This window comes from Ceratina calcarata, unplaced genomic scaffold, assembly GCF_001652005.2.
Source record: "Ceratina calcarata isolate Rehan_Ccalc_2016 unplaced genomic scaffold, ASM165200v1 scaffold436.2, whole genome shotgun sequence".
NCBI lineage: Eukaryota > Metazoa > Arthropoda > Insecta > Hymenoptera > Apidae > Ceratina > Ceratina calcarata.
In genome coordinates this window covers 1,256,664-1,273,085 of record NW_017167384.1, presented here as the reverse complement: position 1 = coordinate 1,273,085, position 16,422 = coordinate 1,256,664, and the positions used below count along the sequence as shown (strand labels likewise).

At 47.9% G+C, this 16,422-nt stretch overlaps 1 protein-coding gene across 3 annotated transcripts in view; it reads right to left on the bottom strand.

The window, feature by feature from the left end:
• LOC108627037 (uncharacterized) overlaps positions 1-16,422 on the bottom strand; it is a 159,991-nt gene that overhangs the window by 18,128 nt on the left and 125,441 nt on the right. For all 3 annotated transcript variants that reach the window (XM_018028058.2, XM_018028061.2, XM_018028059.2), the window contains one exon: positions 13,679-13,856. In XM_018028058.2, the coding sequence (XP_017883547.1) occupies positions 13,679-13,840 (162 nt within the window). In that variant the 5' untranslated portion in view covers positions 13,841-13,856. The remainder of the gene's footprint in view (positions 1-13,678; positions 13,857-16,422) is intronic.

Genomic DNA, 16,422 nt, shown 5'->3' with positions numbered 1-16,422 from the left:
GTTCTTCCGACGTCTGATTTCTTTTTAAAAAATGTGTTTCTAAAATGCATAAACTTTTGGGATTGATTGTATAGCCAATACATCCATAAATGGGAACAAAATTGTTTTCCATATGAATCGTTTCTATCTGACGTGGCGTATTACAAAGGGAATTATATTTCGCGTTGATTAAGGAAACTTAAATAATAGTTTCGCGGACGTCTGGTTAGGTGGTCGAACGGTAAACTCGCTAATGCCTGACGTAATCTACTTAAGCAAGGAAACTCCTCGAGGATACTCCTCCGCGAAATCACGATCCTCTGACAGTTCTCGGGTTTAGGCTTGACGGGTTATTGGATTAACCTACACTAAGAAATGCTCTCGTACAATTAGGCAAGTTGCGTAACGCTCTTCGCGAGACCCGTGCGTCCAGAGTTTAATGCTCATTCGATTCCAACGCGAGTAATGGATATTGAAAATGCGCAACTCGAATTTCAGGATCCTATTTTACTTTACCGAGAAGTTTGACCGACTACTCTCCCTTTTCCATTGGAATTCCGGCACCTTATCTCTAGGGAGCCATTCCCGGTTTCAGGAATGCGACAGGATAACGAGACGCGATGCGAAGTAACCAACTTAGCGTCTTTTATGGTTCTACATGTGTTCCGAATGGGATAAGCGTGTTTTACGAGTTCTTCGAGCCACTCGTAGTTACTCGCGATAATATTTACGTTCGGTTCTTACGGCTCGAGCCGAGACAACTTGTTTCATTATGCCTCGAGAGTACGCGGACTAACCAACAGTTTAAAATTCCACGCGTGTAACGATCGATCAAAAATAAGTACTACGATTTTAGTCAATAAAGAAGAAAAGACTGGGAGAACAGATTTCTCGAATCGCAGTAGTATAACCCGACCTACGGCCAGACGTAAAAGCCGGTCGGTGAAATATGTACACTTTCCACTGGTCAGACACGCCGTAGGTACGGACGCAACGTCGGCGTTGAAAGGGCGCGCGGACGGGTGCGAGAAAAAAAGCGAAATATCAGCGATTCAGCGCTGGCCGCGTTCGACAGAATCGTATGCGCTAACGAGACGATTTTCAATGGGAACAATTTCGGCGCGGGGCAACAAACGCCGGGTAAACGTGGCAATCGTGACCCTACGAGCCTGCGGGAGCACGGGACTCGTCGTAACGATTCGTTACGTCGTTACGAGTTCGCCGGTGGAAGGGTGGTAAACTCTTTGGGCAGCGTGCAAATGGCGTAACGCATGCAAATTCCTGAACAAATGCGTAATTAGCGTCGGGTCGGTCGGGAGACGGAGAGAGTTGTTAAATCAACGAGGAGACGATTCCCGATCGACCGATCCTATTGTTGCGAACGTGCGGTTCATGCTAATGCCACTGACGTTTTACGGGCATCCGTGCATTCCAGATTTAGTAACTATGGATTTTCAATACGCCGAATAATATTAAGGCGCGTATAGTCGGGGGTCAGATCGCGGGGGAAGACTTTACGTTTATTAATACGCAACCTCCATTTCGAGGCTATCGAAAGTCAACTGATTGTATCGGATCCATTAATAACGGCTCGGAATCGCGAGTGAAATTCCGGCTGGCCGCGTTCCGGTGCTGAATCATTCGCGTGATGAACGAGAGGCGAAGCTTTTCGGAAAGTGGTCGGCCGTTTTAAGCGCGTCGACATTAAAATATATAGGTTGCAGGACCACCACCGAAAAGGTTATTTATACCCGGAGTGGATCGAGCTGTTCGACCAGGCCGGCGAGCATAATATCCGAGAGATCGCATTACGCGATATCGATTAACCAGAGGGAGAGACGCGTCCCTCTCCTCCTTCCTCTCTTTCATTCCCTGTTTCATTTTCTATCGGGCCCCTCGAACTCTCGCCCCGTGCCGTTGTTCAAGCCCGGGCTTCATTAACTAGGGCCACGCTAATTAATCGAGAGACGTTGCCGCCGCGGAATCAAGATGGCACGAAACCGTTTCTGTCTGGTACCCTCGGCCGCGTGGGGAAGCAACGGAACGAAACCTGGGCGCCTTTGGTCTGCGTCGCCGAACTATCTGATATTATATGTTACCTTCTTCCCTTGGTTTGATTTCGAGCTCGATCGGCTCGTTAAGCCGTCGTCTTAAGTTGCACGTCCATTATCGTTTTATAATTTCCAGTAAACAGCGCTCCTCTTCGTTATCCCTGGCAAATTGTTCATTCAAATAAACGTTCGTCGCTCCATCGAAATTATTGCTACGAACATCGTTTCTATTTCTTCGTTTGAATCGAACGATCCAATCCGACGTAAAAGCGTTTGAAAGCATGTTAAGTTACTCGTGAACTGCGTAATTTCCGAAGGTAGGAAGGTATTGTCGAAGTGTCGCGACACATTTTCTTGGATATTGAAAAAGAGTAGACGCCGCGCCGGATAAACTGTGGAGTCTTTTCCAATCAGGCCGAGCGGTCTACTTTCCCCGAGTACGGAGATTGCTCGGTCGATTCACCGACCGTCCCGTGGAGAGCCAAGCCGGCAGCCTCGTTTTGTTTCGGCCCGTTCGCCGGCCAGCTATTTATCCAGCAAATATTTCCCAGGTTATTTTTCCATTCCGCTTCTTCTTTATTGTTTTCCAATCACCGTTCGACATCGATCGTTCCTTTTATCCGCCGCCACGTACCCACTGTTCCGCTCGCTCATCCTCGACCCCCATCGCATCGGCGAGTAATTTTCAGGGAAAATTGCCTACGAAACATTTTCAACAATCGAAGAGAAAACATATTTCCCCCATTTATTTTTTTTCTTGCCCTTTCGAGGCTCGAGGATTCTTTATTATGGATAATATCAAAATCGAACGTGACGGGAAACGAACGTCTTCGCGGTCGGATTAGAGTTAGAGAGAGCGTAGGAGAACCGGTGACGAAGGTCGAGAACCGTAGTCGTACAAGAAGAGCGTACAATCGGGAGGGAAACGCATTTTTATCCCGGGCGAAAGCTCGGTGTCCTCGTCCGTCGTTGTTTACTCGCTGACTAACCCCCGTTCGTCGCGAAGGAGAAAAAGCCGAGCCAACAGACGCGTAAAATCCGTGTACACTTTTCCCTTCGGATCTCCTTCGTTGCCTCCTACCAATGAAACAACGTTTTATTGCCGTTGTTTTCTGCCGACGGAGAGAAGTGGTTCATAAATATTTGATACCCCTAATGGAATCTCGTAGCGGGATTCGATTCGAACCCACGTTTTCGGACGTTACTCGCCGTAACTACCGTCTCGGAAATAGTTAAGAACACGCGATTCGGTCAACTTTTCTCAGACACGAGTGTGTAAAATGATCAAACTTCGAAACGTTTGTTACTACAAACGTTCGCACGGTGGGAATACACGATGAGAAACGACTCTGCAGAACATTTCCATGAATAGCATATCTTCCCGACTACTGGGTGTCAGTGGAACAGCTCGGTTCATAGAAAAGTTCGGAGAATATATCCGTGACGTCTCAGGAACGTATGAATAAATCATCGGGGACGATATCGATGCCCCGGGCCGCGTCCTCTTAATTCCTTTCGGAAACAGTCAACGGGAAATGATTTTTTCCACCATCGCCGGGGCCCAGGGCGAGAGAGGACCGAACGACAGAGATTACGACGTGCAGGATAATGACACGGGCATCAACGTTCCACGCGTGGTTTAATATCGACGCGCCGACGAGTCTCATAAATCATCTCGCGCTAATGGAATTCACGAACGGTTTTACGATCACGCTTTGTTCCGCAGTTCTGGAATCAATTACAAAAACCACTGCCGTTCGTATTGTTCGTTCAAGTGCCGATTAGGCGTTACTATAAAAATTAGACAGCGAGAGTTTCAATTCGGAGTAAGTCGGACGATATAGAAACGCGTTTGGCATTCAGAATACTTTTTTCTAGGACCACCCGTAGAATCGATCGGCCTATTAGTGACGAAACAACTCCGGGTATCATCCCGTCGCAACGACGTTATCGCCCGGATCGCCGAGCCATTAGACGGCAGATTATTGCTGAGTAGAAGCTCGCAATGCGAGAGGCGTATAATATCTGGTTCCCCGAAATGGCGCAATATCATAGGGGATGACGGGGGAGTGGGATAGAAGACACGGGGCGATACCGCGTGTAGGAGTGTTTAACGACACGGGGAGCAACATTCCGGACGTGCTTTAATATCGCCTACCGTTTCATTCGGAGATACCGTCTCAGCACTGCCACCGCCCCACCGCCGCCCCTCCGCGCGGTTGAAATCCACTCACCCTATCTTGCTGCATCTACGCGAACGTCAACCCTTCTCCGGGGCCACGTGGCGCCCGTGGGGCGAATTGTTTTTGATATTCGAAACGGAACGAATGCGGTCCCGCTTCGGTGAACTCTCAACCCTTTTTCTTGCCTCCGGCAAACCGTACGAATCCATCCGTCCGCCCTCACCGCCCCCCCCGCCCCCTTGCTCCTGGTTTTTCCGCTGGTCGAGGATACAGGCTTCTGCTTAATTAACTACACTGTTTCAGTGTTACAGCGAATAAATCTCTCCTTTAGAGGAAATTGTTTTTAAATCCAATTTCATAGGAGAGGAATTTGCGCATATTCGGTATCGCCGCGAGACGGTAGGAACCACGAAAATATTATTCGACCGAGAATTCCTTGGCCGGGTTGAAAAATGCTCGGAAAGATTGAATCCCGGCGTCGCGTCGGAGCGAGACACCGGGGGGATGAAATTTTCATTTGAAAAAAACTCGTTACCCGTACGCGCGCGTCGGCGTGGGGTTGAAAATCGGCTAACGCGGCATTATTATTCTCCGGTTTATTTCGAGTAATATAATATTTGCGCAGCTGGGCTGGAGCTGGTCTCTAAACGAATTAATTCTAATTCTGGCCTCGCCCCGGTAAATCCAGCGTGTACCATTTTCATCCATTGACCCGAATCGCGGTGAAAAATAATTTTAAACAAAGGATCGGCTTCGACGATGCTTCAAAGACGAGTCGATGAATTAGAGAGGAATCGCGTGCACGATCGGTAAGCTATGTAACGAGCGGTAAGCCTCTATTCCCAGGTGCGTACCCGGGAATCGAAGACAAATGAACCCTCGACGATGCAAAATCTCTGGCTTCTCGCAGTCTCCGGAACGAGGTTACTCGAGGAGGGAAAAGAACGGAGGAACAATTGCGAACAGTCTGGAAATTGAAAGGTATTATTTGCCGGAAAATGGAAATGTTCGTGGAAATACGCGCTTCTGCAATTTCTCGTGGAAAGGGTGACTTAAAAGCGCAAATCTTTAGCTCGTCGAGACGGAGGCGTTTAGTTAAGTTCGCGTTTGAAAAAGGAATATCGAGGGAAATTCAGATATTTTTCCCGCCGGTGAAAGAGGCGCCGCCACACCTCTCCCGTCCGTTTCTTTTTTCCATCGATCACGCGGCAACTCTTTCGTGTAATCCTTTCGCTAGGCACAAAGCGGGATGAAAGGAGGAGCGGCCGTTTTTACGGGCTCCCGGGAAAAGTTCCAATTTCCCTTTTATCGGCGGATCCTGCGCTCCCGTTTCGGCGTCTCGCGTATAATATTCTCAGGGTGCCGCGGGATTAAACGCGCCGCGCCCCGCCGCGAATTTGCTCCTCCCCGGATCGGAAAGACGAATGGAATCCTGATTTTAGAACTCTGCCGACGCGTTAAGCCAATTCACCGCCGGTGATCGAATTTTAGCCGCACGCGTCTAAATTATTATTACGTACGTAAAATACGTACGTGCGCTTGATAAGATTTTAGGGAAATGATTAAGAGAGCGGAACGTTTCCTTGCAGTAATTCAGAATGATTTAAAATGCGTCAGTTCCAACGTCGGATTCAAGCCGGCAGACATGTACGCGCGGCCTGGCTGCCATCATTTTCTCTCACCCTTTCCCTCTTTTGCATCGTGACTCGCGGAGGTGGCCATTATTTAAATTTCGGTCCCCGCTGATTCATCGTTTCAACGTCAATCTCTGCCCAGCTTCGTTCTCACCGCTGGAAATTTATCTGTCACGGGTAAAGAGAACAGTTCCCCCTCTCTGTCTCCCTACCCTCTCTTTTTTTTTTCCCTCGGAAATCGATCCAACACGGTTCGTTTTCGAAAAGAAATCCGCTGCTGACGTCGTCGCACAAGGGGATATATCCGTGGTTTTAACTTTAATCCCACGTGAACAATGTTTCTCGGCTTCGTCGCACGCAACACGTAATTTCCTACCCCTTTGCCTCGAGATGAAATCCTTCCCGTTTGTCTTATGAACTCCACTTCGGTGTTGACGTCAACTTAATTCTCATAGTATTTCTACCGTCCATCTCCAGACTTGATGAGAATTTTTAATATAGTTCAAGTAAATGTTACGACTAGTACTCGTTTGAAATTTCGCGAGATTCAAGGTAGGAGAATCGAATATCCGATTCAGAAAATTCACAGTCGTGTGGGATTAGACGTTTTTTGCTGAAACGTTAGGGGGCGGGGGCGGGCAGCCGATAATGAAGTAATCCGAGGAAGGAGAAGGTGGTTCCTCCCCCTGTGGATCCTCGTTTTTCACCAAGCGACGAATCGAGGGGTGGACCGCGACGTCGTGTGATATTCGAGCGGCCGGCAAAGGGATCGTTAGGCCGACCCGGGGCACGGTTCTCTTCGAATTCGAATGTATACATTCTCCCTTTAATCCGGCAGACGTCGTCGGAAGGGGAACCCCTTTACGTTTTATCTTTTGCCGCGCGTTGCTCCCTTTCGGTATCGAGCAAATCGTTTCAACGCTTTTCTTTACTCAAATATTCGCTCTGCGAGTCTGCCGAATTTCGATCTTATCCTTCTTACTTAGTCTTAACAAAGTTTGGCGAAAGCGGGGTGATCTAAATCGGAAGAGCCACGGAACAGGATCGACGATCCCTCTTGCGGTCACTGCCGTATTGCCTCTAGGGGCTCGGGAACGGGAACGACCGTGAGCTCTGCCGCTAATCGCGACCAGCCCACGTTCCGGGGGAAGCCTATCAGTTTTCCAAAAGGAACTCTCGCTTTCCCCGAGGAGACGAGTCCAGGGCTCTCAATGGACGAAGCGGTCTCGAGTTTCACGAAGCAGCCCCGGTTACAAAGTTCGAAGCGGCATTAATTCTTCGGGTAAGCTTTTTCGCGGGAATCTGTGCCACCCGGGCTGACACCCAAGGCTGGACACGGTATGAAAACCCGGAGCCCGCGATGAATATCGCCCGGGTATTAAAGTTTAAGCCAAACCCCGTGTTTGATACCGCGCCCAGAGATTAAAGCTGCCAGCGTGGCGAAATTGCGTCTCCCAGGCAAACAAAAATCCCTCGTGCGATCGCTTTTTTGTATCCATAAATAAAAGACAATGTATCTTCGCTCTTACAGAGAAGCCCGTATTTAGCATAAGTCGAAAGTCGATACGCGTTTTAAAAATTGTCAATGACACGGTCGATGGAACGGTGAGACGAAAGGTTCTGATTCCGTCAGAGCATCCCTCTTTGGGAGAGTTTGATTGGCCGATGGGGGAGAGGGTGTCGCGCGTAGAACAATACCGCAGAAAAGCTCCGAGGGTGGAGGGCGTGTTAATTTTCCAGACGGAAGCGCCCAGCGCCTAATATCTAATTCCCGGGTGGTTGCGGTAAACGAGACGGCGAGCGAAAACAAGCGGGCGAGGGTGGCGACGAAAAGAGGATAAGGAGCCGCTTTGTCCCTATCCCGAAATCCTCGGAACTTTCGTTCACGCTCGAACGAGCTCGCCAACTTTCACCCTCGCGCGGCGAAGACGCTAACGAGGCACCCTTGCTCGCGATTCTTCGACGAGTGCGAATTAATGGCCCGCTGTTACTATCAGAAATTAGTCGCAGAAGAAAAATCAACAGAAATCACTGGCTGCTTCATCGAATTTATCGTCATACAGATTTCGTCGTCTATTAAATGAATCTTCTGTCTCGCAGATCAATGAAATCGATGGAGAACCAGAATATCATCAGTTCTCATTGCTAGCGAGGTTGCATTTCTGCGTTTTGAGTCATGCAGAAACTGACAAGGAACGATACAAAGGTAGCTCGTTAGTCATTAAAGTTCGCGCAAGTGCTCATTACGAGTTAATGATGCCATTAGGCGTAACCCAGGGCCAGAGTTGTTAACGATGCTCTGAAAATGTGGAACCGGCTCGCTCTGTTCGAGCCTAAAAAAATTCCGATCCGGTTATTATCGCGGAACGATTTTTCATTCGGTTTTATTTCGTCTTGAAAAAAACCAGTTTTGAGAGGATGTTCGCGCGACGCGATTACCCTCTCGACAACGTTTTCATTTTTTTTTCCCCGGAATGCATTTCACTAGGTTTGGCACCGTTTTGACTGAGGCCGCCACTTGCCCTCGTTTCTTCCGTTTCCCTCTCGCTTTCGCTCTGCTCCTTTCCCTTTCCTTCTGCTCGCGCGAGATGAGACACGTGTCGAGACCGTCGGATTCCCGCTACACCGGTTCCGCTCATTGTTATTCGACTTCTTGTCACGGTTTCAGCCCGTCGAGAACGCAATCCGCGTTTTTGCTCGGCCACCGGTTATTAGACCGGTCGGTTATTAATTACGCCGAGGTTAATTGGCTTCTGAGATCCGGTTACCGAAACCAATTATTCCCTGTACACCCTCTCCCGCATTCGCACTTTGCCTGAACGCCATCGCTACTTCTAACATCGGTAGACTACAGAATTTTCTGCAAAATTAGACGTTTATCGTATGAAGCTAAAAAAGTGCACTTTACGACGATTTCTGTTATGGTTTAAGCACTACGGTGTGCACTCAGCTTTTGATATTGATATAGCGATCTATATATTCGAACTTCTATACCTTTTCGTCTATAAACAGTATAATGATCCTAAAAAGAAGCGCAGACTTTAAATATGCGAGCCTATAAATATGAACGATTCTAACGTAAGATAAGTTTAATCTTGGGAAGAGCCCTCGGTTTTAGCCAGACTATCTCTCGCGTAAGTCGCCGTTTAATCCGGTATATATCGCAAAGTCCTTATTCTTTCGTTAGACGGTAGGAGAAGGGAGGATATCGCAGGAAAGCCCTTAGCCGAGATTTTTCGCTCCGGGCTGCCATCACCCCCGCGTCGTTAGCGCCATTATTATACCCGCGAATAACCGCGTATTCGGGATTTTTACTTCGACTCACCAATAACCGTTCCAACGCGCAGTAACATTTTCCTCCGGCTTCCAAAGGAAATAAATCAACCGGCCATTCTTCCCGGAGCGAAATCGTCGTCCTGAGCTATCGGCGGCTCGCGGAAGAGTACCTCACTCGAGAGGGAACCCGGTTCGAGTGGTTCTTATAGAAATGTTTAGTCTGCGGCGACTAAAAAGCGTTGCGCGGTAATCTTGAAAGTTAGAGCTTGAAGAATGTTTCAGAATCCCGGGAAACGAGGGAACAGTATTTCTCTTGGATGAGAAAATACTTCTGATCATTCTTCTACAGTTTCTAGAGGAGGAATCAATCCTTATCAGTTACAATCATCCATCACCATCGAATTGTAAGATACAAAAGATGTTGACCTCGGGAAATTCGATGATCATTTCTTTAAACACAAGGTTCTTCAATTCGCCCATGCAGGAACGTGAGAGCTAAAATTAACTGGAATTAGAGTATCGGAATCTTACAGAGATAAGAAAATCTGAACTCGACGCGTGTTTACGCAGTTTGAGAAGTTTCCCGGCCGAGAAAAAGCAACTGTTCCATTTCCCGACACTTCCGACGCCGAGCACGGAAGATGCACGGACAATTTCCCAGTCGCTCGAAATTCTTAGCCGTTCTCGCGAATCCATAATTCAAGGGAAAATAAGTGGGACGAGAAGAGGAACGAGAAATGGTCAGCGAGGGAATTGCCGCTGCTAACGGAATCCAGGTAGTCGCAGCCGACGGTATCTCTCGCCACCGGTCGCAAACGTTGACGGGGTTTACGGTTTCTAATGGCGCGGCGATGTTTACGCGGTATCCGGAATAATCAACGAGCCTCTAACGAAATCCAGCCAATCTGCATCTCTAACCATTGCCAGACATTAAACAGACAGAATTATCGCGTTTGTACTCTCAGTTGTTGCATCTTCAGTTTATCAATAATTATTTCGAAGAACCATCGGACGATGGGATAATTCGTTGTCTGTCAAGAATCTCAATTACCTGATGAATTCTTCAACGATTTCATTAAAATTCCCTGATCTGAGTAAATTCTCAAAGAGAGAGAGAGAGAGAGAGAGAGAGAGAGAGAGACTGATAATCTAATAGTTCGGCTGGGATTTAATCGGTGATTTACGTAGGACGATAAAGCAGCGTGGACGCGCGGCATGCGGCGACGACCGATGATTTACCGACGTTTTCCCGGGGAAAGTTAATGCTTGCCGCGGCTTATATACACACCCCGGTCCGGACGTACTTTACGCGTTTGCACGCCACCGTTGATTACCGATCGCGGCCCTGGGCCCGATTTAATATCGGCTCTAATCCGCGATAACGGACACCTAGTAGTAGACACGAGCGCCGCGGGAGCTCGAGATCCCGTTTAATAACCGCGAGCTGCTCGTCTTATCGCGATGAAAAATGAACGATCTCTTCCTCGGAGTCCTGGTTACGGCATGATTGAACGATACACCGAGCAGGCAAACTAAAACGATTTTTACCAAGCCTAACGTCCGACCAAACGACCATTTGCTGGTTTACGCTTGTTGCTTTACGGCGGTTTTAATTGCGACAGCTTAATGAGATGGGAAGAAAAAGGAAAACGGGTAATGATACGTCCAGAGGAATAAATCTACCAACGTACAAAGAGAAACGTGACCGTCCCAGCGTAGGTGAATTAATTTCACGGAAGACGTATATTAATTTACCCGAACGAACAGATTTATAAGGGGATTTATGCATTTTTTTTTTTTTCTTTTTACATCGGTTGCAGTTGAATGTAATAGGTAAAATCCGAATATTGGCGAAATTATCAGTGGCCTACATAGGGGAGGCGCATCGGTTATTGCGATAGGCAAACCGGACACAGACTGGCAGGAAATCCGGGGCTATCGACGAAAGAGAAGAGACACAATCGGTCCGGGAGATAATTCGTACCGAGGGTCCTCTCTACTGTCGATATCCAGGAGGAGGACGTCGACGTCTGGCATCGATTTGCTATATCTCCAGCTCGAAACGATACGTTCGGAACGAAACCGATTCCGATCTGTAATTAACCGTGCTTGGAACGATACAAGCCCGATTCCTTTTATAAAACGCTTTACGTTTGCATAAAAAAAAGAATCTGACGCACCAATAATCGATCTTCGTCACCGACCTTGCCCAATATTGTTGCAAACGTTACATTTATTTTTATACCGGTTGAATCGAAGGACCGTAACTACCCTTTTCTTTTAACTTTCCAACCGAGCCGGCTTGTAAGTTCAACCCGGCGCTGCGCAAACTTGTGCGTAGGGGCTGCACTTTTTTCCCTTCGCTCGTCCTTTTCCCAGGTTTTCCAACCCCCGGTAGAAACAAAGCGGATTCCCAGGCGTAATGAAGAGGCTCGGTCAACGGCGCAAGAACGTTATCATCGAGGACTCCTTCCTGGTTTCCCACCCTTCGCGTTCTTGCACCCTTAACCCTTTGACGGTCTACCCGGGGATAAGAGCGTCGATCGAACGAGTATCGTTCGTTGTTTACGATTTTTTTTTACATTTCACGGTTCGGTTCTATTGAATTTCTAGAGGGTCGGACTGTAGTATCTCGGTTTAATTCGAGCCCCTCTCTGAATTTATCGCGGAAGAAATTAGTTCCCGGCGAAGAACGATTGCGACAGTCCTGCGGGGCAAGGAGACGGTTGCTAGGGCCAAACAAAGAGGTAGATCGTCTTAATAAATGCGGCGCGACGGTATCGTCGTTCTAATAAACTCGAAACAAATTATGGGAATTATATTCACCAGCTGCTTTTTAATTACTATCATCTTCCTCTGTTCACTCCTCGGAGCTTTCATTCTTCCGCTCGCCCGTTTCTCACGATACGATTCTTTCGCGACGATTTCTTTCCCTCTTTAAATGAACTTTATTCTCTGATGTTGAAAAAGTAATTTCGTAAGGAACAGTATAATTCTTCGGGCAAGAGAACTGCCGCTGCTACGAGCGTTGGAACGGGAAAAGTGATCCGCACTTCTTTGCAAATGAAACGTGAGAATTAGCGAAATAAGAAGGGCGGCGTCCTCGTTGCGAAAGTGATTTAACGGGAAATTACGAATTACATATTAAGCATCGCGTGGCTGTAAATAACGGGGATTAAAACGATTGGCCGCTTTGTCGGCTTTCCACCCTCGCCGTCGCGAGACTCGCGTTTAATCGAAACGAAACGGAAGATAAATCTGGCCGGATATTCTCCAATTACGCGTAATGATGTAAAATCGCCGGGGCGATAATGGGTTCCCGGGTTCCACGACGCCACCGGGACACGTGTTGTCTATTAATAGGCCCGGCCGTTTTTATCCAGAGGGAAAAAGCGAAAGGGGAAAGGCGGAGGACGATGAAAAAGAAGAGCCAGACCGATGGCGCCTGTCAGGGGTAAATACGTTTTTTAACGGGCCGCTAAAGACAATAACGGAAACAGAGTTGGAGAAACGCTAGCTCCTGATTCGGAGCAAACCGATTTCTCTTACCGGCTTGTCCTTAACTTTTTGTCATTCGAGGATCGATTTGCTCGACGATTAAACCTAACAAGCCCGCGCGTAAACGGAATTAAAAAGAGCGGTCATAAAAGCTAAAGACGCTCGGATACCGATAGAAATAGTTTGATTGATTTTCCTGAACTTGTACCGAGAAAAATCAGCGACAGGAACTATAATAAAACGGTGGACGGGGATTAATCGAGCGCTCGCCGAGATTTATCGATGCGTCAGGAGAAATGAGTATCCGCGCAGAGAATTTTTAAAGGTTTGTCGCCGCAACTTTATCCGAAAGTTTCGCGACGCGTCAACCCTCGAGAATATCGGTCCGAGTCGGTTTAATTGGAATTCTTCCATCGTCCCACCGCGATCGAGGAAAGAAACTTCCTCTACGTGTCTTCGCTAATAGTTGTCTTTCTTATTTCGACGTTAAGACCTCGCCCGATTAGCGGGATCCCGTTTCCTCGAAAATATCACGGACAGAGAAGGACATCGCGTGACGTACCCGTTTTTCCCGCGGTGCCCGATTCAATTTGCCGGATAAAGGAGCCGCGGAATTTATCCGGCCTTAAAATCCCTTCCAATATGAATCCGACGACCGGTTTCTCCTCTGCCATCTGTCCGACAGTTTCGACCGATCTCTCGTCCACCGGAAGCTTAACTCCGCGCGACCGTCTTCTCAAATTTATTTTCTGTCGGTCCGAGTCGGGTTATGCCCGTTCAAAACGGAGATTATGGGACCCGCGTCCGAAAAGGAATATTCCAGCTTCTCCGGGAATAGTTGATAAAGCGAACTTTCTGTTAAAGATGCACATAACTCGCTAGATGGGAGCAGTATCAAGAATTAACCAACGTCGTCGATCCACTCTTCTCAAAGATTAAAGCAGCAAGTTTAAAGGTAGAACGTATCGTCTCTCCCGGTTTATGCAACGCGGCAACAAATTTTTTACAGTGCGGCCTAACCTCGTTTGAGGGGAGGTGATAAGGGATCGAGACTCACCGGGATGGCGACGCAGTCTTCGATCTCGGTGAGGGGTTCCTCCGAGCAAAAGGTGCCGTCGGTTAGGAAGGGTGGCCGAGGGGGTGGCGGCAACCGGAACTCCGGGGGTGGCCCGGGGCACTCGGGGCACTCCGTGCTCTCCAGCGTCTCCAGCTCCTCCATCCTCCACCTCAGTGTGCTGAAAACCCCGTGGAAAAATCAACGATCGATTAATCTTATTGACAGAACTATTAACCGCTGCGCGCGGCCGGAACAACCTTTATCTATCTCCTCCCCACCCCGACGTAATTTATTCTTTCCGCTTGCCAGCCATTCGTTTCTCGTGTTTAAATTTATCAGAACTTATAAAAAGATAGCGAGCTTTCGTCAATTTATTTTTCACTGGTTCGTTGCAATAATTTTAAAGAAAGAAAAGGATTACGCGAATAGGTCGGAAACGATAACCGAAGGTAAGAGGATTTTGTCGACTAATTAAGAGATACGCGTCTAGAACCAGTTTTAATGACCAGCAGGGGGACCTGACCGATGTAAACGGAGGTAAACGCGCACTTTTTTCTACGTCACGCGCACATAAAGAGAGACCAGTTGTTAGAAGGGGTATCTCGTTAGCATCGGAAGAAGTACCTTCGGGTCAAGTCGTTCCACTGGTTGGCCGGAACGGCCTCCACCTAGTCGGTATGCTAATACCGAGGACTTAATTACGGTTTCATAATGAATCAGTCACGCTGACTTCGTCTGGCCTGTCCTATGCCATTGTATTTCTTTGATTAATTGTTTCGCCTCTTCCGATAGAAAATATCATCCGATAGATGGAAAATTCTCATATTAAAAAAAGGTTAAATTCCAATGTTAAAGATCGTCGATGATTAAATTGTAATACTCGGTCTGGACGAAGCGAATTGTTATCTTCGATAGAAGTCGCTGAAAGAAATCGGTGATGAATCGAGTATCGAGCGACTGTCGCACGTAGTGGGTCAGATCGTGTCTGAAAAAGAGCATTCTACAGGGTATAGAGTACAGAGGAAGAGGAGCACATCTACGCTCTCAGTTTAATAAATGCATCCTTCCTTCCGTTCTTTCCTTTCTTGGCTCGGCCGATATTTCGGCCCGGGAAACCCCACGGCGTTTCCACCGCCCCCCGACCACCCTTCTGTCGCTCTCTCATTCGCATGCAGAGCGCAACGCGGACGAACCAGCCGAGCGAACACCCGCGAAGCGCTCATCTCGTTTCTACCGTGCACGCCAAATCTCCAGTTCGCGTGATTTTTATTTAATTCTACCCCCGATACAATCCTCTCCCCCCTCCCCGTTCCTCGATCCCTTTCTTTCCGGTGTACGTTCCCCGACGTCGAAAACCAACGGAGTTTCGTCGGGGAAAATACGATTTCTCGCGTCGCACTCGCGATAATTCACCGGTATTCATGTTGCGTCCCAACGAAATCTAGTTGGCATGGGAATCGGGACAATCTCATTTTTCAATTTGCGTCTAATCTGGACGATCCGTCAAAATTTTTACCTCGGATATTCTTGGCGACGGAACGATACGCCGTCCATTGTCTTACGCAGCCAGAAGACGGAGTTAGAATTTATTCGAGGGTTAATTGGGAAGCGCGTCGCGCGATTTCGCGCGATAAATCTCGCCTCGGCCCCGCGTCTGGGATTTCTCTCTCGAAATAGGCTGGGACAACGCGGCTGAACTTTCCCGGGTCTGAAAATTCGCGAATTAGAAGTGATGCCAACGGGAAAATGGAGCTAATGAAACTGTACGCCACCGAAAAAAGCGTGTTCGCCCGTTTCGGCGCGTGTTTCCGCTAATAAATACGAATTAGGTATCGCAGCAGCAGCGGCGGCGGCGGCGGCGTGACGGTTAATTTTGATTGGCGGAGGACCGCGATTTGGAAGTACGACGAATAAATAATGGCTGTACATAGCCGAGAGGAATTATGCGCTCGTAATTATCGCGTTAATCAACTGTCACTATAAACCACTGCGTCTGGGCGATAAGAGGATTAATACGGGCGAAAAAATTACCAAGCGGAAACGATTATTCTGAAACATTCGCGAGAAGATGACGTCGGGAAAAATGATTTAACTAACCGGTCATCCGATGATAGATACTTTCCCAATAATTACCGCGCTTCATCTGCGTTTATTGTAGAAAATTTTACAAACGTTCCTATTACTTTTTCGACGATTCGGCTATATTTGGGACGCGTGGAACCGTGTCCTCGCGCGCGGGTAATTTCATTATGAAAATCCTGCGAGCCTACGCGTCGGAGGATATATATTTCTTTCGCGCGCGAAGCGACAGGCCCTGGGCCGGAAAAAGAATGGTGACCGCGATACGAAACGGCGCAGCGTCCCACTGGGACGGGGAGTTAGATTTCGCGAACCGCGTCGCGCGAAATTTCATAAACGTCGCCGACGACCCCTGCTACCCGAAAATTCACCACGTACGCCATTTTTCCCGGAACGAATGTTGCTGCTACCCACCTAGCCGGTATTTATGGCCGCGGCTTTCATTTAATGCACTAGCCCGCGCCCTGAGAAACGAGCCACCGAATCATTTTATTAAACGCCTTCGAAGCTTTTTCCAAATGTATCTCGAAATGAAATTACGAGTCATCGTAAATTATTCCAAGGATTCGAATCATTAAACGAACGACCAAGTAGAAAATCATGTATTTCAATACAGTTGCATTTAGAGTGTGTAAATATTTTATGTCTCCTAAAGACTATTGAAT